Source organism: Agelaius phoeniceus, chromosome Z (assembly GCF_051311805.1).
Source record: "Agelaius phoeniceus isolate bAgePho1 chromosome Z, bAgePho1.hap1, whole genome shotgun sequence".
Classification (NCBI taxonomy): Eukaryota; Metazoa; Chordata; class Aves; order Passeriformes; family Icteridae; genus Agelaius; species Agelaius phoeniceus.
Genome location: NC_135303.1, coordinates 86483629 through 86507826, shown reverse-complemented (window position 1 = coordinate 86507826; position 24198 = coordinate 86483629). Strand labels below are relative to the sequence as shown.

The 24198-nt window shown below is 52.0% G+C and overlaps 1 protein-coding gene across 2 annotated transcripts in view; it reads right to left on the bottom strand.

Moving 5' to 3' along the window:
- NOL6 (nucleolar protein 6) overlaps positions 1-24198 on the bottom strand; it is a 34514-nt gene that overhangs the window by 8977 nt on the left and 1339 nt on the right. The window contains exons 2-25 of one of the 2 annotated variants that reach the window (XM_054651764.2): positions 21988-22164; positions 17317-17529; positions 15895-16011; positions 15467-15646; positions 14706-14874; positions 13819-13953; positions 13507-13670; positions 13170-13290; positions 12778-12836; positions 12531-12632; positions 11886-12001; positions 11332-11509; positions 10817-10939; positions 10513-10661; positions 9717-9792; positions 7349-7489; positions 6954-7065; positions 6580-6734; positions 6187-6350; positions 5611-5763; positions 4360-4457; positions 3363-3487; positions 3113-3202; positions 836-1033 (exon numbers count right to left, since the gene is read on the bottom strand). In XM_054651764.2, the coding sequence (XP_054507739.2) occupies positions 836-1033; positions 3113-3202; positions 3363-3487; positions 4360-4457; positions 5611-5763; positions 6187-6350; positions 6580-6734; positions 6954-7065; positions 7349-7489; positions 9717-9792; positions 10513-10661; positions 10817-10939; positions 11332-11509; positions 11886-12001; positions 12531-12632; positions 12778-12836; positions 13170-13290; positions 13507-13670; positions 13819-13953; positions 14706-14874; positions 15467-15646; positions 15895-16011; positions 17317-17529; positions 21988-21996 (3147 nt within the window). In that variant the 5' untranslated portion in view covers positions 21997-22164. Of the gene's footprint in view, positions 1-835; positions 1034-3112; positions 3203-3362; positions 3488-4359; positions 4458-5610; positions 5764-6186; positions 6351-6579; positions 6735-6953; positions 7066-7348; positions 7490-9716; positions 9793-10512; positions 10662-10816; positions 10940-11331; positions 11510-11885; positions 12002-12530; positions 12633-12777; positions 12837-13169; positions 13291-13506; positions 13671-13818; positions 13954-14705; positions 14875-15466; positions 15647-15894; positions 16012-17316; positions 17530-17648; positions 17751-21987; positions 22165-24198 lie in introns of those variants that run through there. The other variant, XM_077171387.1, reaches the window with a different exon arrangement.

Sequence of the window (24198 nt, the reverse complement as noted above, 5' to 3'; positions counted from 1 at the left end):
TGCCACAGCCAGCCTACATTCCCATGCTTACAGTTCTGACACTGCTCACAGCACTGCTATCAGTAAGGGATGATGGCACTTCAAAGTCGGCAGGCTTTGAGAAGAGGGCACCACAACCCCACCTCTCTGCACATCCGACACTAACATTAACCCAGCTACTACCACATCTGAAGCTGGGAAGTGCCAGGTGCTGCACAACTGCAAAGCACAGGCTGTCTACATCCAGAGAAGAACATTGCTGTCATCCAGGACCCGGCATATCTCCCCAGCTTGCCAAAGCTTATGGTGAAAAAGAATATGGTCAATGACTTTGGGTACTGATGTTCTCCATATTCCCACATTACCAACTTCCTCTGCTGTTATGCATGCGGCCAAACAGAGAGAAACCACTCTGTGACCAATACTGATCTCCTCTGGCTCACACAACCACTGGCCTAACAGCAGAAACCTTACTGAGACCATGTCATACCTGTACTTCCCCCCAGAAATTATATGTGGCTACTGCCCATCATGCACACCAACTGGTGGAAGAAGCCATGAAAAGTGAATTAACTAACTAGAGACAAATGGCTTAAAGACACCTTTGTGAATACAATCTTCTTCAGCAAAAGCTCCTGGTGGTTTCTATCTGAGCTCATCCTCACATCACAGCAGCACTCCCATTTCCATGCAGGAGGTGGTGTATTCACAGGACTTCTGCTGGAGAAGCAAAGCCTATCCCATGCAAATACCTAAAGATGTCACCAGCCATGTCCTGCACCAGCAGGCAATCCCAAAGCCAGAGGGGAGCTCCCCCTTAGGCACCCCATCTGCCTCCCCAACAGGCCGTGCTTACCCTCAGCTCCTGGAGGTACAACTGCACAGGGTCATAATCCACCACAGGAAAGAGGATATTCGTGGCAGAGCTGTTCTTCACCACGCCACGGGAAACCGATTTCACCGGCCGGTCCACGCTCTCCAGGAGCCGAGGAATCTGGTTGGGATTCAGGTGGATCAGGACATCATAGAAGTCCAAAGGAGGGCGGAAGACCATCTGCACGGAGAAACAAACAGTGACAGTCAATATAGGACACAAGGAGGCAGGAGAGGTAAGAGAAGTTTCCCAAGTCCTTGTTAGCATTTTGTCCTCTTCTCCTTAGGAAGCAGTAAACCAAAGACAAAATTTTTGTGAAATTAATGCTACAAGTTTGCCACAGACCCCAGGAAGCCTACCTGAGTAAGTGCTAGTGGGGTGGGAAACTGAGAGAGGGACAAAGAGGTGAGCTGAGTGAGATATAGATAACTGCACTGCACATGGTACAGTCTCAGGATGAGGAGGGGAATCAAGAAGCCAACAGGAGCTGAACAACACGGAGGGGACAAAGGAGAAGGAGCTGTTTAATAATGGGATGGATGGCCCCATCTGTCCACCAGGACTTGCCCCAGAGGACAACAGCATCTTCCATCAAACAGACAGAGGGTGAGAGCAAAACCCTATTAATGGACAGGAGCAATCCAGACACGTAAATATTTGGACAGGCAGGATCTAGCTGTGGATACAGCTGTATTAAAATGGAAAAAAACTTAAAACTATGTGTACATTTTCAAATGGAACAAATGATGCAGAGACATGAACAGAGGCATGGGACACTGCTCATCTTGGCACTGGAAGAAAACCCACTGCCTGGAACTGGTTTACAGCCAGGCCAGGGAGAACACACATGAAGAACATCAGTGACCAGCACTGAGTCAGTCCCAGCTCTGTTCCACACAGACCTCCTGTCCCACCCAGTGATCAAGTCCATGGCTTCCTGTGCGTGCCCTGGGAGCAAACCCATGTGTGTATCTTCATGACAGCAGGCATGTCCCCATGGGACTCAAATGCAAAGACAAAAAAAACAGCTCGCACACTCTCTTAGATACAGAAGGCAACTATAGAGGAGCCAACTCTAAACTAAAGTGGAAAGGCTTCTCCCTCCTCCCTGCCCCAAGCTCTGGCCTGGAAACAGCATCCCATGTTTATTCCTAAGGAACATCATAGGCTCCCCAAAGGGAGGACACTGGCATAATTCCATGCCAATGAGAAACATTCCCACTGCAATGGAAGGGAGGAAGGAGGAGTCCCAAGGAGGCTGAGTCAAGGTGTTTGGAGGCTGCTCTGGCCAGGTGACAGTTTGTTTTAGAAGATAATCATCCTCAGCTCACAATGTGCCTCTTGAATTTCACTCTTGGGCCAGCACTGTGACTGCAACACACTGCACATGCCTCATTCCTTCACAGCCCTGTAACACACACTGCTACTGCCTCAAGTACATCCTCACCTCATAACACTTCCAGTGCACAATAAAGCGGAACAGAAAGCAGTATCAGTAAGTCTTTTTATATTGCTTAGGCAGAAAAAAAATCCCACTGTATGTGCTGCTTTCTGGTTTTGGTTTTCATTTGGGGTTTTCTGTCCCTAATGTGAATCTGCCATATCTAACCACTGCTTGGCTTTTTAGTCCTTTGAGATTCAATCTCCTGGTTCACTACCTAGCACACCAACAAACTACCCTTCAAAACACATGTATCTCCCTTCAAAGGCCAAATAAATATACATCTCTCAAGTCCATTGCAGTAATGGATGTTTTAGTTTACTTAAAGAATGAAATCACTGAGAAACTGAAGAGGGTTAAACTCCATAGGGCTTGACTCCTCCACTCAAACCAAAATAACATCCTCCTAAAGTGCCTGTCCTGCTAAAACCTCAAACACCCAACTTGGTTAGAGTTGAGCACACAAGCCAGATTTCCACAACTATTCCAGAACAGTCTCCCAGAGGAACCATTTGATCATGTCATGGACACACAACTGGTTTGGCACAGGAATATTGTGGGTTTGCTCATGTCCCAAGAGAACTAGAGAATACAGAATAAACTTGTCCTAGTCACCCCAAGCTGCAGTACAGAGCTGGGTCCCTCAGAAGCAGGGTGGCATAGAGGGACACCAGCCTCCCTCCTCCCATCCTTGCAGCTTTACATCCCAGGGCAACCGCATGGCCGCAGCCTGAAACCTCCTAACACATCCCAGCAACCACCACCAAAGCCCAGTCTGCTCGGCCAGAGCCTGAAAACCCTTGTCCCCAGGGGGTTACCTTCACATCCTGGTCACTGAGCGGGTCCATGAGCTGCTCCTCCAGGGCACGGAGAGACTCCGAGGCGAGCAGGACAAGGCGCTGCAGGATCTGGGGAAGGAAGGAAGTCAGAGGGTAAAACTTGGCAGTCTTGGATGTAACAGGGACATCCCTCCCTCACGGGGCTCTAAGAGCTGGCTCCAGCACTAGGAGCAGAGAACTGCCCCAAGCCAGCAGCACCAGAGGCAAGGGGACAAAGGGCCCAGCTGACCTGTGCCGAGGGGCGCTCCCGGGTCCACATGGAGCTCCACTGGTCCTTGGGGGTGGCCAGGAACATGACGGGGAGGCGAGAGCGAGCTGCTACAAACTTGTTCTTGATCTCTGTGCAGTCAGAATCTGGAGAGGGCAGGCAGACAGGTGAGATGCTCTGCTCCATCCACAGCCCTCTGATCTCCTCACCCACATCACAGCCAGGAAAAGGAAGCACAACAGGATTTATCCTCTCCCATCCTCTGATCCCACAGTTCATGCGAAACCAGAGCTCCTTCACCTCAGGCTTGTGCCTCACTCCCATCAGATGGACCTTCACTCTAAACCCACTCAGGTGAGCTCAGGCATGGTAGGTACAGAGACTGACACACGCTGGAAATTCACATTATAAGCTAGTGACAGTTTGTATTATCCAAAGAGTGTTCTACCTTTTGTCTTTTTATTTCCCCTCAAGTGGGGAAAAGCTCTTTAGTTCATTAAAATAAGTTGGAGGGCACTGTGGAAAATACTAGTTTTCAAAATTCTCTCAAACACCTTTACTTTTTTTTATAAATCAGCTTTAAAGCTGGGTGTAACTATCTCCCCCATCCCATGACTTTGCAGAGCAAATACAATCCCATGGTCTCCTGTGGCTCCAGCCTGTACCCAAACAACAATCAACAGACAAAACACTAGAGGGCAGGAACAGACTGCTTCAAAGACAACTCCACATCCAACACCACCCACGCTGGTCACAGATTTCAACAAGACCAGAAGCAGCAGAGTATCATCACTGAGACCCATCTCTTCAGAGGCAGGCAGGGAAAAAAAAGGAAACCACACATGGCACAACCAAACCCATCCTGCAGGCAAGTGAAACATGACAAGGCAAGAGCAAGGGAGTGGAAAATCTCCTTTTCATAGTGTCCATGATGTGTCCAAGAGATGTGGAGCCAGGCACTGACCAAGGAAGGCTCAAGAATCTCATGCTGCAGCTCTCCTACCCACTGCCTGCTCACCTGTGAGGCCAGTGTTTAGGTTGACTATCAGAGGGTTGTTTTTCCAGTCAAAGGTTGCCAGCAAGTTGAGGAAGCGCAGGAACCCCACCTGTGGAGAGCTGCAGGCAGGACAAAACAGCTCAACATCAGCATTTGCTCTCCTGGCAGAGCAAGAAGGGCTGCACTTGGGGTGACTTAGTGAAGGCCCAACCCATATGCAGCCCAACAATGGATATCTGTGATGGGAAAGGGAAGTTCAGGACAAATTTGAGACACTTCCCCTTCTCCAAATCTCCAGGCAGTGTCTTTTCACCCTTTTCCCTCATTCCTCAGGAAAAAGAAACCAGCAAAACATAAATCATAGTGTCCCCCCCACCCTCCTCCCAGCTGCCAATCTCCTGATGCTCTTTCCACCCAGACTCCTGGGTCTGAAACAAGGAGGAGGTGGAGAGAGGGCTGCTCCCATCTCTGGTGCAGGTCTGATCACCAGCCAAGTTCCCAGAGTGCCTCTTTCCCTGCAAAATGACACATGCACAGGCCAGATAGCTGGGAAGATGGGGATTCTGTTATTTTAGGAGACAGGAAAGCATTCTAGGCATCAGACTGCTGTTCCTGCTACTTTGGGAAAGGAAACTGTACCCCAAGTGCAGGGCAGAGTAACCTTTTGACTCCACACAGAAGAAAAACATTTCCTTTAACTTCATTTCACTTCCTCTGGGCCCCATAACATCTGTCTGCCAGGGGCCAGCATTACCAACACATTACTCCATTCAGATTTCAGGGCCCAACCCCTCGTCCCTCCCTTGGAAGCCTTCTCCAGGAGGAAGGCTGGAGCTGCCATCACCACCCTGACACCCTTCCCAGGGAACCCAGAAGCCCCAGCAAGCTGGTAGCCACAACCCTGCTTCTCCTGGCCATCACCCCCAGAACAAGGGGCCTCACCAGTCCTCCAGAAGGCACAAGACACCCTGCAGTTGTGCCACCAGCACCTAGAGGCCACAAGGACACTCGCTCCCAGCCTTACCTGCTCTCCCCCTTTCTCTGCAGTGCACAGCATAGGGAAAGCCACAGCCCTCAGTGCTAAGCACCTCCATCTCCTCTGGCAACTCCCAACAGGACTTGGGACAGTATTTTGGCAGCACAGAGGCCCCGTGCTCCCTGCTGTGAACCCTCCCAACACCTCCCACCTGAGCAGCATCCCACCCTTCCTCCATGCCATGTAATGAAAGGCACTAAACCCCCATCAGGCCAGCCTGGGCTCCTCATCCTCACCTGGGTGGTGTGAAGGGGGCTGGGTGGAGGAAGAGAAATGCCACAAGCAGGTCCACACACTCCTCAGAAATGCTGTTGCTCAGGAGCTGGGCGCTGATCCAGCGCTTGGCCAGCCGGGAAGTGCTGCCAAACACAGGGTGCTGCTGCTGGAGCCTGTGAGGAGGGACACATGCCACTGCTCAGCCCACACACCCCAGGACCCACACTGGCATTTGGTGAGAAAGAAGAGAGGGGCAAAAATCTGTGAGGAACACTTACACAGCATCACAAGCACAGAGACTTTCAGCAGATGCTGAGATATTGGGAGAAGAAGGGAAAATGCTGCCTCATGCTTCCCTCTAAACATGCTGCATTTTAGTATATGTCTCCTCACACCAGTGACTACGGGGTAAGAAGTGGTGCCACCCACACCCACATCCCTCCCTTAATCCTTCCAAAGAGCCTCTCACGAGGTTGGCTGAAGGGCCACTTCCCAAAGCAAGCTCCTCTAACCAGGAGGGATCCAAGGGCACCTCCATGCTGGTTTCCAGGCATGTCCCACATTCTGACCTCTCAGGCACTTTCTGCCTCACTTACCCATGCAGTGAGCTGGTTAGATAGGGCAGATGCAATGTTTCCAGCTCCAGCTGCCGAGATTCCTCTGTGTCCTGGTACTTCAGCATTCCTTCTGGAGTGACCACTTCCTTCAAGATCAGGGGCTCCCGGTGGTAGGCTACTTGGAGACGGAACACGTAGCCATCCTGAGATGGGACACAAGGCAAAGTCAGGCTGGGTAGTGACATAAGCAGCATGATGTGTGTTATGCTGCCCCTCAGGAATACAACAGCAGCAGCCTGACATCAGTGCAGTCTCACCACACTCCTTCCTACGCCCACCATCCAAGTATCTCTTTTTGTCCAGTGGGATCACTGCCACAGCCCCCCACCTCGGTAAGGTCAGGCCTGGGGAAGGTTCTGGGAACCCCCTTACCTTGTACACATCAGTGTGGGTGACTGCAGGTCTGCACACCAGCTGGTGCTGCTGCCGGAGGAGCTCAGCCAGCTGGAGGTGGAAAGCGGCCTTGATGCGCTTGATGGCTCCTTTGTCCTGTGGCCACTGGCCACTGCCTTCCATGTGGCAGATGACTGGGGGCAAAGGGAGAGCAGGAGGTCAGTGAATCCCACCCAGAAACAAGGTGTTGGATAGGGGTGTCTGGATCTACAGGTTACAGCACAAGGGCAGGAGGAGACAGGGTTCTGCTCCTGCCTGTAGCACACCAACACAGCAATAACAGAGCCAGGATTGATGCTTGCCTCCACTTCCCTCCAACAGATCATCTCCCACTCACATCTCACCCCACTTACTCTTCAAAGGTGTTATGTAGGCTGGGCAGGGCTTCTCCTCCGAAGGAAGCAGAAAGTGCTTGCTTTTGTTATGGAAGGAATAAATTGGCTTCATAGGAATGGGAGGAAAGACCTGAAAGAGAACAGCCACCCAGCAACTGAGAACAGGGAGCAGAAACCTCTTGGCAATGTGTATCCCCTCACCCAAACCTCCCACACCAGCAAAGCCCTCCAGTACAGAGGGTTTGGTCAGCTTGTGCACAGCCAGCCCGAACAATGGAACAGCAAAGAAGAGGCACCATATTGCCCCAAGGGCTCTCGGGAGCCACCAAAGCAGAGAGTGGCTCATTCTCTCGTCCTGCCTCACCCCAGCTCCCTGCAGCCCCCCAGGCGTGGCCATGGCCAAGGACACTCACGTCTGTGTAGCGGAGGGCTGGATGCACACCCTGCACAGCCGTCACCATCAGCGGCAGCTCCTTCAGGCTCCACAGCTTGCGGCTCAGGTCATCGTAGGAGCAGACAACACTCACCATGGCCTCCTCGCCCGTTCCCCCTGCCTGCGGACACACAGGGAGCCTCTCCATGCACCTCTCCTGCTCCTGCACTCACCTCACCTCCCTCATGGGCTGGCATCACAACCAAGCTCCAAGGAGCCAGCACTGCCACCCCCAGGGAGCAGCTTCTGGCAAGAGCACTCAGCAAAATGGGGAGGTAAGAAAGAGAGCAAAGACAAGGGCAAGGCTATCTGCAACTCTCCAGCAGCCACAGGTATCCCAGAGGCAAATAAAATTATTTATTTTGCAAGACACTAAGGCAGCACCAAGAGCTGTACTGCCAGCAATCACTATAGTAAAGGAGAAGCCAAGAATGATCAGGGAATAAAGGGATCATACACTGGCAATGTGAGAGCAGTGCTACTGTCTCCCAAGCAGTTACCATGGCGCCAACAGAGGCAGCAATTAATAGAAAACTCCACTGACTACATCCTTAGCCAAGGCAGAGCTCCGGCACATGGCAAAAGCAAAGACAGAAAACATTCAGAGCATCACAGGAACCCTGTGGAGGGTAGCAGAGAAGCACCAGAAGGAGAACTGGTGCTGCCCTTACTGCTTCCACCTCTCCAAATAACAGAGCAGCCTGATCTGTCAGGGAGGCCACATTGGTGACACCAAACCACCCAGCTCAGAGGCAGCTGAGTCACACAAGGAGCCAACCTGCCTGGAGGTTTCTGACCTGGGCTCTCTGGCGGAGCAGCAGCACCCTCTGTGGGTGTGCCATGAACCACCAACCCCATCCTGCTTGTGGCTGCACCTTTCCTCTCCCTTCATCCTGCACATCCCCACACTGCTGGCTCCCCAAGCTGCCTGCACACAAACACCTGGAGGAGCAGGTACGACTGCACCCACCACCCAAGACTCAACAGCAACTTTCTCCTTTGTTCCTCAAGGACGGACAACAATGCAACCCCTAGGCACCCCTCAGGCTCCAGGAAAATGCATCCCCTATCAGACTGGGGAGTATCAGCCCTGCTAACCCCAGATCAGCCTGAAGGGACACAGCACACAGACCTTCCTGCCTCACCACACAACAGGCTGTGAAAACCAGCATCCCATCCCAAATGTGACACCCAGCTCTGCCCAGACCGCAATCAGTTCTGGCACAGGTGATCCTTTCCATCAAACGTACACCCCTTCAATCTGAAAAAGTGGAAAGGAAACAATTTCTTCCTCCATCCAACAACCAGGTAAAGAGCAGGTTGTATTGATGCCTTTTTGGGACTATCTAAAAGCAGAGGCCAGACAAAATTAAGGGAATAAAAAGGGCCTCCAGGTACATTTTCAGGCAGACAAAGCCCCCTTCAGGGGCTACACCCAAAAATAGCACGGGTTTTCATACTTTCTTAAGTTTGGTTCATTTGCACATTAGGGGTTAATCTTCCAATTACAGCTTCAGGTAATGAAGACATTCACTCCAAGTCTGCTCCCTCTCCAGCTCACTTTTGTTTATGTTTCTCAGGGCCTGAGACAGTAAGGTATCTTTGATTTCCAGGCCTAGAGAGGAATTGTTTTGTCTAACCAAAATGTGAAGACAGTAGCTAACACTCTATATGAGGTTTAGAGTTATACACTAAAGAACTGCAGGATTATAAATATGTGAAAAATATTAACACTAAAATCCTAAGGCATCAGTACAAAAAGACCAACAAAGTGTGCCAAAGTGCTCATGGCTCATCTCCAGACTTTAATTTCACAAGCTGAAAAGCAGAAGTTGTAAGGAGGGACATTTCCCAGCTTCTGAGATGCATCTTTTCTGTCTGAAAGTTCAGGTTTTTTTTTGTTTTGGCTGCACATTCAAATGGAGCACAATCTAGCACTTTGCAATATGCCAGGAAAGATCCTTTTCCTGGGTTTGCCAGCTGGACCTAAGGGATGGCAGCACAGAATTGCCTGGCCCATGTCCTAAAGGATGCAGTACCTCAGAGGTGCAGCCAGAAGAGCACTTGGGACAGTAATATATTCTCAGGCATGTGGACAGAAGGGCAACAGCAGTGAGAACAGGACAGTGGGGTGCTTGCAAGAGAAAATGAGGTCTGGGGTATGCTAAAGCAAGAGGATTTCAGCAGTTATGCATCGGCTGCCATGAAAGACTTGGCAGATCCTTGCCCTTACTACATTCTCTTGGGAACCACCCAGCTGCTTCAGAGCCACTCAAATGACCCCCCTACAGCCTTCCCTCACTGCTTTTCCTGGAGAGAGCCCCAGCCCCAGGGGGAAGCAATCATACCTCTTTCCCAGTCCTGATCACAGATTCCAGCAGGGCTCCTGTGTAGCAGATGGAGGACTCAGGAATGTCTGCATGGCTATGTAGGAGAAGACAACAGAGCATCACAGCTATGACATGCCAGCCTATTGATCCTATTGACACTGCATGGGTCAGCCCAAGGATGAGCAATCCCTCTCTAAGGAAGATCCTGGTGAAAAGACAAATCTCTGTGCATTCCTCCCTGCCCAAGTAATCCACCCAAAGTGATCAGCATTTGTGAAGCTTCACAGGATGCAAAGCCAAAGACACCAATGTGCAGCCTTCTGTCACAAGACCCATCCTCAAGTCAGGACAAAGAGGCACAGGCAAACCCTCCTTTCTGTGCAAGAGGGCCTCACTTTTGGCAGATGGTATAAACTGCTGCAGAGGCATTCCAATGCCATAGGGAAAACACAATCTTGTGAACCACTACAAGGTCTCAGAGGATTTCACAAAAATGTCCTGCAAGGTACCAGACAGCTTCTCTTCCAGCTCTGAGGAGTGTCCCAGCATGCCATCCACATGGTAAGGGCAGGACCAAGCTGTCTCCTTGCCCTTTGCATTACATCCAGCAGAGGCTACAGCACCAGGTGCTTGCTCTTCCCCCCGCTCTTGGGAAGCAGCTCACAACATCAGGACAACTAAAATGATCTCACAAATCTGAAACAACCCTCAACACCCCACAAAGCATGAAGCTGATAATGGGGTCACCAGGGACAGGACACATGGCAGCAGTGACACATGGAGCGACCCACAGCTGCTGCTCCGTGCAACTTACAGCTTCAGCAGGTGCCTGATGATCTGCTCAGGAATGAGGCGCTTCTGGCAGGCAGTGCTGGCCTCCCACACCACAGCCTCACAGATGCTGCCATCCTGGAACCGACGCAGCTCTGACTTCTCTCCCCAGAACGTCCGGAACTCCAAGGCCTGTGGGGGGACATTGACCATGCCAGCACAAGGACACAGGTCATTTCTGGGCCAGACAAAACCTTCCTAAGATTACCAGCCAGCCTCCCAGCTGTGTTCAACCACAGCACAGCACCAGCTTTGCTCTTACTCAGCACAAGCAGGGCTCTCCTCACCTCGGGGTGATCAGCCTGAGGACCTTTCTCCAGTGTGCTGGCAGCAAACTCTGGGACAAACAGGAGGCCAAACGTCAGGGGTCCCGCATCCTTGTGTTTTGGGGGCTCAGCATCAATTGGCCACTGCGGGAAAATGAGGAACATGAGGCACAAGGAGAGATGAGGTTTCTGGAGCAGCAGCTTCTGGGATATTGGGGTGTTAGATGAACCTCCTGCTATGCTCTCCCAGGGGCCCAGACAAGCACAGACAGGGAAAGTCTCATCTAATAGGTCTTCCCAATTACAAGAAAAGCTGTCTTCACCCTTCCTCATTACTGGACCAGGACTTGTGCCCAGACCAAGCAACACAGCTGCATCCCACAGCCCAGTGCAGGGCCTCAGGTTCCATATTCCCAACAAGGGAGACAAGCCTGTCTCCTTCCCCAGTGAGCAGGGATGCCCTCCCTGTGCTCTGTAGTGCCACAAGAGACAGCTGAAACCCCACAAGATGCAGTGTCATTGCCAAGCTGCCTTACCTCGGGGATCTGGGGCAGGGAGTGAGCCACAAGCTGTGCTCTCTGGGACAGACCACGTGCCAGCAGTGAGACAACGAAGGGCAGGGCTGCAGCCACGTAGTTCCCACCCCGATCCATCAGCTCATTCAGCAGCTGCATCTTCTTACAGGTACCCTGCAGCTTGGAGACATGCTTCAGGCTACAGAGAAGAAGAGAAGCTGGTCACCTACCTCTGGCAACAAATCCTTTCTGAGAGAGGGCTATGTTAGAGGATGGACAAAATGAAACTGAGGGTCCTAGCCCACGATGGGTGCTACAAGAATGCCCTCTAGCATCTCAGGAGATGCTGGTCATTGTTTCCAAGGCTTAAACATTGCTCCCCTCCTCTGGGAGGCTATCCAGACAGTAAAAGTGGAACAGCCCAGTGCAAGGAGGCACCAGTGTCTATCTCAGAGCTTAGCAGAGCCACTTCCCACCACGTAAGTTCAAATCTAACCCAGACCGAAGCCAGCAGCAGCTCACTTGTCTTTGAGCAGGCTGCCTTAGCACCACCCCACCAGCACAGTGAGACTCACTGGAAGATGTGGTCAAAGGTCCTGAGCATGGGCTTCGGGGTCATGAGCAGCGCCTGAAAGCCATCCACCATCCGGTCATCCAAAATCTCCATAGAGCGCTTGGCTTCGAGCTGGACCTGAGTAAGGAGGGAAGGCAGTGCAGGAGCATGAATGCAAAGGGAGAAGGAAAGAAAATCCCTCCAGCAGTGGTAACTTGTGCTCCCCCATCAACGAGGGCCAGCCCAATTCCATGGTCAGCAGCACACCTTGATTCCAGTCTCTGTCCTTAGCATGAAGCCAAGTAATAAACTGCTCTCACTGGCCAGTCCATCCCTTCTTGATATCCCTGACATCAAGGTGATTTATTTTTTTTCTCTCCGACAGAACAGTCATATCTGCTAAACAGCTGCTTGGCTTCACCCAAAGGTGCACACAAAGAGAGAAAACAACTTTCCCACACCACTCAAGCAAGACTGGTAAGGTAGTACTGCATCTAAGTCCCCGAATTCACTTCCAAGCTTCAAAGCTGGAGATGTTAAAAGCTTAGAAAGCCAAAATGAATGCTCTCTCTTGGTCCTACATCCTCCTCAAGAACATCTAACCATCCTCTGTCTGAGCTCACTCCTAAGACAACACCTCAAGAAGCCACCACAACCTGCTCAGTACCTGGTGGTATTTGCTGGCAGTCATATCAGCACAGAGATTGACCAGTCCAGAGGGATCCACAAAGACCACTTCAAATGCCTGGTGGAAATCATCCAGGACAGGCTGGAAAAGCAAACACAGTCCTTAGTGCTACAGTGCACCCCAGAACTGTTGCCATCTGCCATCCCTGCAACAGGCACATCCCAGCCCTAGGAGCAGTGGCAAAACAGACAGACTCAGGCAAAAGACCCCTCAGAGAGCTGCTTACCAGGGAGGGATCAGCATCCTTGGCTAGACTGATCCCTGTCACACTCAGGTCAGTGGTGGCTGTGGACAGACAGGAAGGAACAAGTCACACCAGTATCCACATCTCTCACCCTGGTGACAGTGGCATGGTTACGTGCCAATACCACCAAGGTCGAAGAATGTCAACAGGGCTACAATACAATGCTGGCCTCCACCCTATGATGGGAATCACCCACTGCAAGCTGCACCACCCAGCCCAGCTCTGTTGACTCATCCCCTCCTGTCCATCCCACCCACAGGGGCTCAGCACAAAAGAAAAGCCACAAAGGCCTCTCTGCCTCTTCCCCCACTGTGCTGAGGCTTTGTGCAGAGACAGCAACCTTTCCTTGTCCAGAGAGGCCCCTGGAAACTCACCCAGGAATTGCAGAGTGCTCCTCAACACTTGGTAGCCACTCATCATTTTGACAATCTTGCGTTTCATCAGCAGGTAGGCAACAAGCATGGAGACCAAGAAGCCACTGAAGCACCCCAAGCCCTGTGAAAACAGAAGCACCACAACCCCATGGCAGCACACAAGTTAGGACAGGGCCTCCATGAAAACCTAACACAGCTCAAAGCAAAGCCACAAGCCACCCCCCCATCCACCAGACCAAAGCACCAGACCAAAGCACCATCCTTCTGCCACAGGAAGGAGAGCAGGCCAAAGGCAGGTTAGCTAGGTGAGCAGGACCCACCTTGGCACAGGACATACCTTACTGAGCTGCCGCTGGTTCAGCCAAACTTTGAGGAGGGCCAGGCCATCTTTCATGCCTGGGAAGTCCGTGGCTGCATTAGACAAGAAATGCAGGTGGGAGAGCATCACTGTGTCACAGAGGATGGAGTTGTTGTAGTGTGGAGTTGGGGGCTCAGTGGTTCCTGTGTGGAGAGATGACAGCATGCTGGACTCAAACACCAACCAACCACCTGCCCACAGAGAATGGCTGCAGTGAACCCACCCACAGGCACTGGGGGCAGACTCTGCCTGAAACAAACAGCCTGATGTTCCCCCAGCCCCAGGCTGTACCTTCTTTGGGGGTGCTCTGCTCCATGAACCAGGCAGTCCGGACGTTGTTCTTGCTGGGGTAGAAGCGGCTAGGTTTGAAGAGATCCGAGTCAGGACAAGCATGGAGTCGGACAGTGACAATCTTCTCATCCTTGCCTGTAAGCACCCGAGGGGAGATATACAGGAGGAAGAGGTGTCAGAGATTAAACTGGGAAAACACGGAGCATCCCCAGCCTGGGCAAAGGCAAAATCTCCTTCCCAGCAAAAGTTCCACAGCAGTGGAAATCATGTCAGAGCAGAGAGTGACCACGTCCCTGAGCCAGTGATGACCTTGAGGTCATACAGCTCATGTCCCAGCCCCAGTCTCCTCCCCACTGCTCAGCCTGGCAGCTTCACCTGCCCTGGCCTTGCCATCCCACATCTACCCCAGACCCCAACGCACTATCTCATGAGGGCTGTGGGAACAAGCAGCACTTAGCAGCCCGTGCATCTCATGTCATCTCATCAGGGAAGAGAGGCTGCACACAGGTTCCTGGGGAAGGCAGGAGGACAGTGGGGAACAGGGCTGGGGAGAGTAGGAAGGAAGGGCAATGGTGGATGTAGGTGTGTTTTGTAGGGTTTACTTTTTTACTTACACTGGCAGGACATGCCAGCCAGTGAGGCCAAGGCTGGAGAGCCCAGCCAAGCACAGGGGAGGATTGGGAAGGGGAGAGACCCTGAGGACTAGACTCTGGGTGAAGAGAGAAAACAGTTGAGAAGCACCCAAAATTTATCACCAATTGTGATGGCAGCCTCCAGACTGATCCCCCCCAAAAGGGGCACCAAATGGTATCATACCTCCACCAGCACCCTCCACCCAACACCAGTACCCAGTCACACCCCACACAAGAGCAAGGCTCAAGTGCCACCTTGGGGCCTCAGGAGCAGGATGGGCTTCAGATGGTTGCTGTTCATGTAGGCAAATTTCACACTGCCAAAGAGCTTCTCCTTGGACAAATGCTGGGCAATGTGGGACAGGTACAGGGCTCTCTTCCGGTGGTAACGTTGATTCAGGTTATCTTTGTCCTGAAAGATTTCCTGGGAAAAGAGGGACAGGACAATGCCACCTCACCTGCCTGCCAAGTTCAGTTCAGCCCAAGGCACCCCTGTACCCACAGCTCCCCCTGGCCCCACAGGCAGCCCTATCTCAGCTCCAAGGAGCTCCAAGCTGGTCAGGAGCTTGATACTGGCTCACTGAGCTCCAGGACTGCAGGAGACAAGAGCAGTCATGCAGCCAAACAGGGTGTGCTTGGTCTCAAGCTTTTCTTACAATAGTCTGGGCAGCAAGGGGAGGTTACTAGGCTCCAAACATCTCCCTCCCTTTAACACAGTCTTGGGAGCTGCAGTAGAAGTGCAATTGGGTATAAAAACAAACAGCATGCATCTCCCTGGCAACATTCCATCCAGGCAGAGAGAAAGATCCTCATGAGGAACTTAGATCAAACAGCTGCTCTGATAGAGCAAGAGGCCAGCCCACACTCCCCAGCTCCTTGTAGAAGTCACCCTGCATATTCAGATGCTGCCACCTCACTGAGGAATGGAGTGGGCAGGGCAGGAGTCATGGAGGACAGGAGAGGACAGGGTTCTGGCAGGCCCCAAGCCATTTAGGAGGTGCCATGGCCAGACTCACCCGTGGCATGGTCACTGCAATGTCCACGTTGATCTCTGGCCTGACACAGGTGCCCAGCAGGTAACTGCCCACCACCTTCAGCTCGGCTGGGGGCACGAAGCGGAACCTTCCCTTGACACTGAATGGCACCTGCAGGAACGGGACCTTCACACCCTCGGAGAGCCAGGCCTGGTCAGTGAGCTGGGAACAGACATGACACACAAAACACTCTGAGCATCAACAGCAGCAGGGACCAAGATCCCACTCCCCACACAGAGCCTAAAGACAGTGTCCCCCCTTTTTCCTCGAAGAAAAAGCAAATTATTATTTTTTCAGCCCCTAAGGGAGACAGTTTATGAGCGGCTCTGCTTGCAGAGCAACAGCAGAGCCTGCTTCTGCTCCATCCAGGACAGGGGTCTTGGCACCTCTTCCATAACCCTGGAACATACTTCAGTTTCTGGGGTCTCTGGGATGGCACTCAAAAGGCTGTTAATTTCATGGAGGAAGGCATCGATCTTCTTCTTCTTTTTCTCCTTCAATGTCACCTCCTTCAAAAGCTCTTCAATCTGTAGGGGGAAAGGGGACCATCAAAGGCTGGAAATGCTGCTTTTACCTTATCGTCCAGCACCAACCATAAGCCTGCTACAGAGGACAGCTGGTGAGCTGGAGGACACACAGACCTCTCCTTAAGGCTGGGGGACACACAGAACTCTCCTTAAACTCTGCCTGGAGCTGGCAGTTTGATCAATTCCTGCCATTTTTTGAGTGCTGGATTACAATCATCTCCAGCCCACCCAAGGTCCAGGCAAAAAAACCCTGATGTAATTCACACAAGCACAGCTCTCAGGAAGGCTGTTTATATGACAGAGAATCAGCTGCAGGAAACAACCACACAGGTTTCCACCACAAACCAGGCCCCAGAGATCCTGCCACTGACAGCAGCAAGTAGCTAGGAGATCCAAGCTGTTCCTCACAAAAATCACCAATGTCAGAACCACCTGAAGGATGGGATACCATACAGAGGGACCTGAGCCCATGAGTTTCAACTAGACACCATGTGCAAGATGTTGAATCCAGCTTGGGGGATGAGCAGACCCAGAGCAGCCCTGCCCAGAAGGGCTTGGGGGTGCTGGGGGTGAGAGGCTGCACATGGCCCAGCCATGGCACTCACAGCCCAGAGAGCCAAACGTGTCCTGGGCTGCATCCAGAGCCCCGTGGGCAGCAGGGCAGGGAGGGGATTCTGCCCCTCTGCTCTGCTCTGCTCTGCTGAGACCCACCTGGAGCACTGCATCCAGCTCTGGGCTCCCAGCACAGGAGGGACAGGGACCCGCTGGGGTGAGCCCAGAGGAGGCACCAAGATGGTAAGAGCAATGGAGCACCTCTCCTATGAAGAAGGGCTGAAAGCACTGGGATTGTTCAGCCTGGAGAAAAGAAGTCTCTGAGGAGACTTACTGTGGCCTTACAGTACTTAAAAGGGCTACAAAAAGGCTAGAGAGGGACTTTTTAAGAGAGCATATAGTGATAGGAAAAGGGGCAACGGCTTTGAACTGAAAGAGAGCAGGTTTAGATTAAAAAATGGGACGAAATTCTTCCCTGTGAGTGTGTTTGCACAAGTTGCTCAGAGAAGCTGTGGATGCTGCATTTCTCAAAGTGTTCAAGGCCAGCCTGTATGGGGCTCTGAGCAACCCAGTGGTCCTGTGAAAAGTGACCCTGGGGAGGTTGAAACTAGATGATCTTTAAAGGCCTTTTCAACCCAAACTGCTTTATGATTCTATGATCCAGTTACCAGCTGATCTTCCCCTAACACAGCCCCAGGTCATCTCCGGCGCCGGGCTTCCCCCATGGGGCAGTGCGCGGTCCCCCCGGCTGACCTGCAGGCGGAGCAGGCTGGAGTGGAACAGATCCTCCGTCTCCTTCAGCTGGTTCAGCTCCTCGCTGGTCGGCGGCCTGTAGAGCTCGGCGCGGCTCAGCTTGGCCGGCTGCGGGGCTGCGGCTGCCGGGGCAGCCCTCTTCCCCCGCCGCCCCGTGCCCCCGGCGGGGGGCTCCGGGCCCTGCTCCGCCTCCTCCGCCGCCTCCGGAGAGCCCTGTGGGTAGAACACAGCACAGCATGGCTCAGCATGGCATGGCATGGCTCGGCTCGGCCCAGACCAGGCCAGGCCAGGCCAGGCCCGACACCCCCCGTCCCGGACCCGCCGCCTCTCACCGCCATGGCCGCCGCCCACGTGCACCCCCGTCACCACGTGCGGCGCCGCGCGCCCCGCCGGCCGCCGAGCGCCGCTTCCTATTGGCCGCGCACGACTGAGCGGGGCTTCCCATTGGTCCCGCCGCCCGTGCCCGCCCATGGGGGGCGTGGCCGCAGCACCGCTCTGCTTCCGCAGCAATGGCGGCGCCGCTGGCAGCCTGCGGGGGCCGCCGGGGTCGCGGGTTTGCCAAAATTGCTGCCTTTTACCCCAAAACTGCGGCTCTCGGGGCAGTGTGACGGACTTCCGCCTTCGGGCGGGCGAGCGCAGGGCCTTCTGCGCGCCGCAGATCCCGGTTGTGGTACTCGATGCTTTATCGGGGTGGATATCCTGGATGTGGCCTGCCAAGAGCCTGAGCCGGCCTGGCCTGGCCGGCAGGAGCGGACACCAGGAGCCAGGAAAACCTTTCTGGCCTGGAGGAGCGGGCACCGGGAGCCATCATCCTCCTGGCCACCTTCCGCAGGGACTGGGAATGACATCAGGAGCCAGTGGCATCCTACGTGCAGAACACTGGAGTGGGAGAAATATCCCCTTTATATCCCCTTGTATACCTAATTATATGAATTAGATATATAGGCCTTTACAGAAGCAGCTCTGGACACCAGGTACAATCAGATTTGGGTTGTCAGGGCATTTAAAAGACCATGCCATGTGTGTCCCTGAATAGGAGGACACAGATGTTGGACCAGGTAATTTTAATTCTCTTTCCAGCTCTTTGGATAACTGCAGTCAGTTAATTCACTTCTCTGCACACTGCCATGAAACAAGACTGCTGTCTCTCCAGTGGGACAGTCCTTCTTCTCCAGAGAGACTGCTCTGGGATAGCAGCCTTGGAGTCTGTCATCCCCATGCCAGGTCCAAATTCTCCCTGAACCCTGGCCACACTCAGTAGCACTTTTTTCCTGCACTGTGGGAACACTACAAGCACGATCTCTTCAAGGGCAGATGTGTAGGCATGTTAAGACAGAGGGTAGGAGATCAGATATCCATCCTGAAGGTAAACATGGGAGTTCAGAGAACTCAGTGAAGTAAGCTGAGGATCCCTAAGCCAGATCAGCCCAATGCATGTAGGCTGTTGGGGGAAAACAAGAAGCTTTAGGGTAAAAGCTAAGCTCTGTTGGAGGCAGGGGGTGGGAAACAAGCTGTGTTCAGAGGATGTTTGCAGCTGATACTCTCTGCCCTGCAGGTCTTTCCTGTGTCTGACTTGCCTCAGAGCAGGGCAGGTTCTCACCCATCCCTCTGCCAGGAAAAGCAGAGTAATGTGTTCTGCTCAGCTGCAGAGCTCATTTCCGCACACTGCAGCATCTCTGCCTGGGACATCAAAGTGCCAAGCTCCTGCTGAAGGCATTGTTTCTGTTTCCAAACAAAGCTGGCACCTGACCTGCTGCTTGGCTGGGGTGGCCATCAGCAGTGTTGCCAAGAGCCCATCAAGCCTCTCATCCCTCCCTCATATTTAATGACTTTCCATGCAGGAAATTTGCTGGAAGGTCTCAGCCTTTTGTCAACTCAGCTACAAGGACTCCTGCAGGTGGGCATTTGGTTCCTGCTTTCCAAGGAGAGTGTCTGGAGACCTAGGCTACTGTGTTTGGGGAGCACATCCTTCACACAAGCAACTTGTGGCAGGGATGCAGATGGCTGTAAGTGTGACATGAGGCTTCTGGTCCCTGTTACTGCTCATGGCATTTGCTGCCTGGCTGCTGCATTACAGCCTCTCTGGATCCCAGCCACCAGCAGCAACTTCCCCAACCCTCTCCAGAGGATTCCAGGAAAGGATTTTTGCTGATTATAACCTCCAAATCAATTTTTCCTTCATCTCAGTGGCCTTGGTCAGATTCCTCAGGCTTAACCCTGAACCTTGAGCTGAGTAGACAGACTCCCTTCATCCATCTGCATCCATGCACACACTCTCCTGCCAAAGATTCCAAAGTTGCCACCAGAATTGACTTCTGGTTAGTATGGATATTTACCTCCTGTTCAATTTTGCAAGTAATTCCTGAGTGCAGCCTCAGTAATTCCACCAAGTAAGAATCAGCTTCTATCTTTGGATAGGATCTTTGGATCCTATCTCCTATCTTTATCCTCCCTGTTACCAAAAAAATCCAGTTTCTTGCCTGGAGGAACTCCCGTTCCTCCCCCTTCCTGACAGGGCCCGGACTGCCATGCTCAGCTCTGCTCCACTCCCCCAGTGATTCACTGCCAGACACCTGCAGGTGCTGTGGCCATACCTGCAATGCCAGGCTCCTCTCTTTTTTTACAGGGAGGGTAATTACAGCCCTGTGCAGGATTTTTAGGAAGGCTGGGCAAACCAGTTTGGTCATCCCTGTCCCCAAGGACACATCCTCGTATTGCCTGAGAGCAGCAGGGGAGGAGGGGCTCACTCAGGGGCAGGTCCAGGGTGAGTTGCTGGGGTGTCCATTGTGCAAATCCCTCAGCATCCCCTATGCACCCCTGCTGTTCCTGGGATGCTGTGAAATGCCCAACTGGTTTGTATGAATGAGTTCAGGGTCTGTTTTGGGGACACTGGGGGAGTTTAGGGGACTGGGGGGCTCAGGTCAGCTCCTGGATGTGTGACCTCAGGGCAGCCCAGCCAGCTCTGCAGTGGAGAGCAGGACCACTCATGCTTGCCCCAGAACAGGTTCTTTAATAAAGCATTTCAGCCCATAGTGAGTCATTAATTACACCCAATCCTACAATGCTAATAGTAGTAATATTAATTTTAAAAATTTTACTGCATTCCATGCCATGTTCCTGCCCTTGCAGGCATCATGCACCTCCTCCTCCTATCCTGCCTAGCCCAAAGAGCTACTGCTGAGCTCCTGCTTCTTGTTATGCTTCATCCTTGCTGCTCAGAGACACCTGGGGCATTGGAAGAATGTCCCCTGCACTCTGTCCCTACAAATCTGGGACTTCCTGGTTCACATGAAGCCATTCCCAGGTGGATTTTCAACAAGGGTAAGCATCCCCAAACTCTGTGTACCAGCATCTCCTCAGCATGACCTTTTGGAGCTCCAGCTTTCCTAAGAGATACAGACAGATGGCAATGTGGCATCAATGCACCCCTGGGAAAATCCCACTCTGCCACACTGGCAGAGGGACCACTGGGAGCATGCGGAATCACATCCTCGGTGCTTCTTTCCTGGAGCAGCACCTGAGCACCGCCAGCCCTCAGCCCGCAGTGGTGACGCCCTCCAGCGCACGGCTCGCAGCGCACGAGTGCGGCCCCGCACGCACACCTGGGTGCACACACATCCCTCCTCCCTCGGCCCCGGCCTCAGGAATGCTGCCGGCATCGCACGCAGCTGCCAGGAAGGGGCTGTGGTCGGTGCGGCTGCCGAGCAAGTTTAGCGGTCACACTGACCCCGACTTTTGTTGTGTCCACTTAACCCCCGCACCAGCTTGTCCCCTCCTGGGGTCTTCCCAAAAACACCACTGCTGTGGAAATGCTCTGCTCCCCTGGCAGCTGTGGAGAGCTAAACTTGCAGCAAAAACCTTGGCACGACCCTGTAGCTTGGTATCACCTGCAGGTGTCTGCAGGCAAAGACAGATCCTGTTCAGAGCTTCCCCCTCCAGGACTTTTGCATCCATCCCCTAACCCTCTTTGGCCACCCCGTGGCTGTGGCTGTTTGGTTTTTTTTTACCAGGTACCCCAAAACCTCATCCCGGTGATAACACCTGGACATGGCACTTCTCACTGCCTGGCAGCTTCACCCAGATCTGATGGTTTCTTGCTGCTTCTGTGTAGTGGGGGCTGTGGCCCACTTCTGCATTTCATTGTAGGATTAAATACTTCCTCCCTTTGGTTTCTGTAGTATTTTCAAGTGTTTTAAATTCTCAAGTATTAACACATGACAAAGCCATTTGTAACTCTCAAAAGTAACCTGGCATATAGGCTAATGACACACTCCCATAATGTTTGACTGTCCATGCCAGGTATGGCCATATCACAGAAACATGTAGCCACTGAGCAATCTTCACAATGGCCAAGATGTGGGGGACTTCATCAGGGCAAAAGGGTAGGGCGAAGTAGATGTTTGTAGTTTTTAACTTCAAAACATTGAAGTTTTAAACAAAAGCTCAAGGACTTCACCCTGGGGTTCGGGCAGACACCCAGCACATTCCTGGCAGCTGAAAAAGTAAGATCCAAGGAGAGCTGGAGCCCAGCTCTGCCTGTGGGATCGGGTCAGAGGAATACCCAGGTCCCTTCTGGGGCTCAGGGACCACCCAGGCAAAACAATGTTGCACTGATTAAAACGAGGTTCAATCATCACTCTTTTCTTGGATGGATGATTGTTTAAGTCTCACCTGGTTCATTAATTCTCAGCCATCTGCACTGGGACATAGACATTGCATCCTCCCTCCACCAGCAGAAGCCACAGCTTCAGGGCTTTACAAGGGCAACACTTAGGTTCACAGGATGGTACAACAGCCACAGCCCTCCTGGGTGGGTCAAATGCTGGGATGGTGTGTTAGACACCCTGTCTGAAGAAAAAACAAGAAAGCAAAGCTTAACTAAATCATACATATATATCAGGGGCAGAGAGGGAGAGACTGATTTTGAAGTCAGTCTCTGGCAGCTTTATCTGAAAACTGTGGTGATCTGAATTACACAAAGAGAAGTAATGGGAAATTGATATGCTTTGAAATGTACCAGCAGTTTTCCCTCCTCTTAAATTACCAATTTGCATCTTGCATAGATTGTTTTGTGTACCTTGTTTTTATTCTCTGGTCTCTTTGTTTGCTTTATGCAACAGGCAAGAGAGCAAATTTACCTTATTTCCTGTCTGTTGCCGGGTTGGATTTACACATAGCAACAAGGAGAAGAAACCCTTTTCTTTTTTTTTCTGGTAGTAAAAAACAACTTGCAGTCTCTAAAAATCATGTTGGAGACACTGAAGGAAAGGAAAAGCTCTGCCTCCTTTTCTCTTGCAGTCTAGTCATGTTTTATCAGTGATGACTTCGTATACCTTGCCTGTCCCACCAAGGCACCCCTGGGCAATCTCCCTGCAGTAAAATAGTGTTCTGTTTCCCAGCCACAACAGAAAAAAAATCAGTCTTCAGGGCAGCTCCTGAGACAAGAGGGAGTGGAGAGAGCCGGGAACATGCAAATGTGAGTTTTATTTATTTGTGGCTTAAACCTCTGAGTGCCAAATCACCGGGCAATGTGAGTGCCCTCCCTGCCTTTCCAAACCCAACTTCCTTTTTGCTGGGCAAACGTCAGCAGGGGTGACAACGACGATGATGATGATGATGATGATGATGATGACAATGTGATTAATTAAAATCTTCAACTACACGTGACTCAGAATTTAACAGCTCTGGCCTTTTTTATTCTTTGGTTCAGTCCCCCCCATTCCAATGACTCTTCAAGACAGGTATGTTACATACTCATTCACCTGATGGGGAACAGAGTCAAGGCAGTGGAGGGTTTTGCTGGAATGCAAATTCAGGAATTCAGGAAGAGCATTCAGGGAATTCCCTCATAGTTCTCCATTTCGCCTTTGCTTCTCATAAAAACAGAGATTAAGCAACAGTGTTGACTGTGTCTCTGCCACATCCCTCCTAGTTTGTGATTTTCAGCCCACAGGGGCTGCCTCACCTCCAGATGCAGATGTTTCAGAGCTGTTTAGTGGAATTTGGCAGCTCAGCTGAGTGGAGGAGAAAGACCAAGTCTTCCTTCCACCATGGGGAGGAAGATAGTGAGGCACTCTGAACCACATTACTAGCCACTCAAGCCTCCACCAAAGATAGTGCTATCAGAAATCAGCTTCAAAGCTCTGCCACTCCAGGAACACCTTGCAAAAGACTTATTCTGTGAATGTTGAATCCTCCTTTTGCATTGAGATGAGTCCCCATCATGTGGCCTCATCCCATGGTGTGACTTTGGGATGGAAGGGAGAAGCACTCTGTCTTTGGGCTAGGATGAGACCCTCTTTCCTGGTCCTTAAAGCCCTTGCAAGGCTGCTATGTGAGCCAAAGCTGTCATCTGCTTAGGTCAGATTCATCTTCTTCCCCAGCAGAGAAGACACCTTTGAGCTCTACATATGGTTCTTCCACCAAAATAAAAACTGGGCATCAGCTTTGGGAAATCTTGGCAAACCTTTGCTGTCCTTTAGCCTTGTTTGATCTCAAAGAGAAGGAGTTACCTGTCCTGGCTTAGAAAGCAGGAGAGACATACCCCCAGATGAGTCAGGGGAACACAGGGTGAGACCAGATGCCTCCTGGAGGTGCTGACAGCTGCATAGAGAGCTGAAGGCTTTGTACTATCTAAAATAGAAGTGGATCCAAAAGTCCCAAAACCCAGGGATATCAGGTATGCCTCCCAGCTGAATGGTACCTCATCCTGCCCTGCTGTGCATTACCAAGCCATGGGCAAAAGGCTTCATTCCCCTGGGAGATGGGCCTCTGTCCTGAAACAGGCTAGTTATTGTTTTATGCTGACAACGAATGACTCTGCTGTCCTAGGGGGTTTCCTTTGCCTCCCCTCTAACTGGTGTGTGAGGAAACACAAAGAGA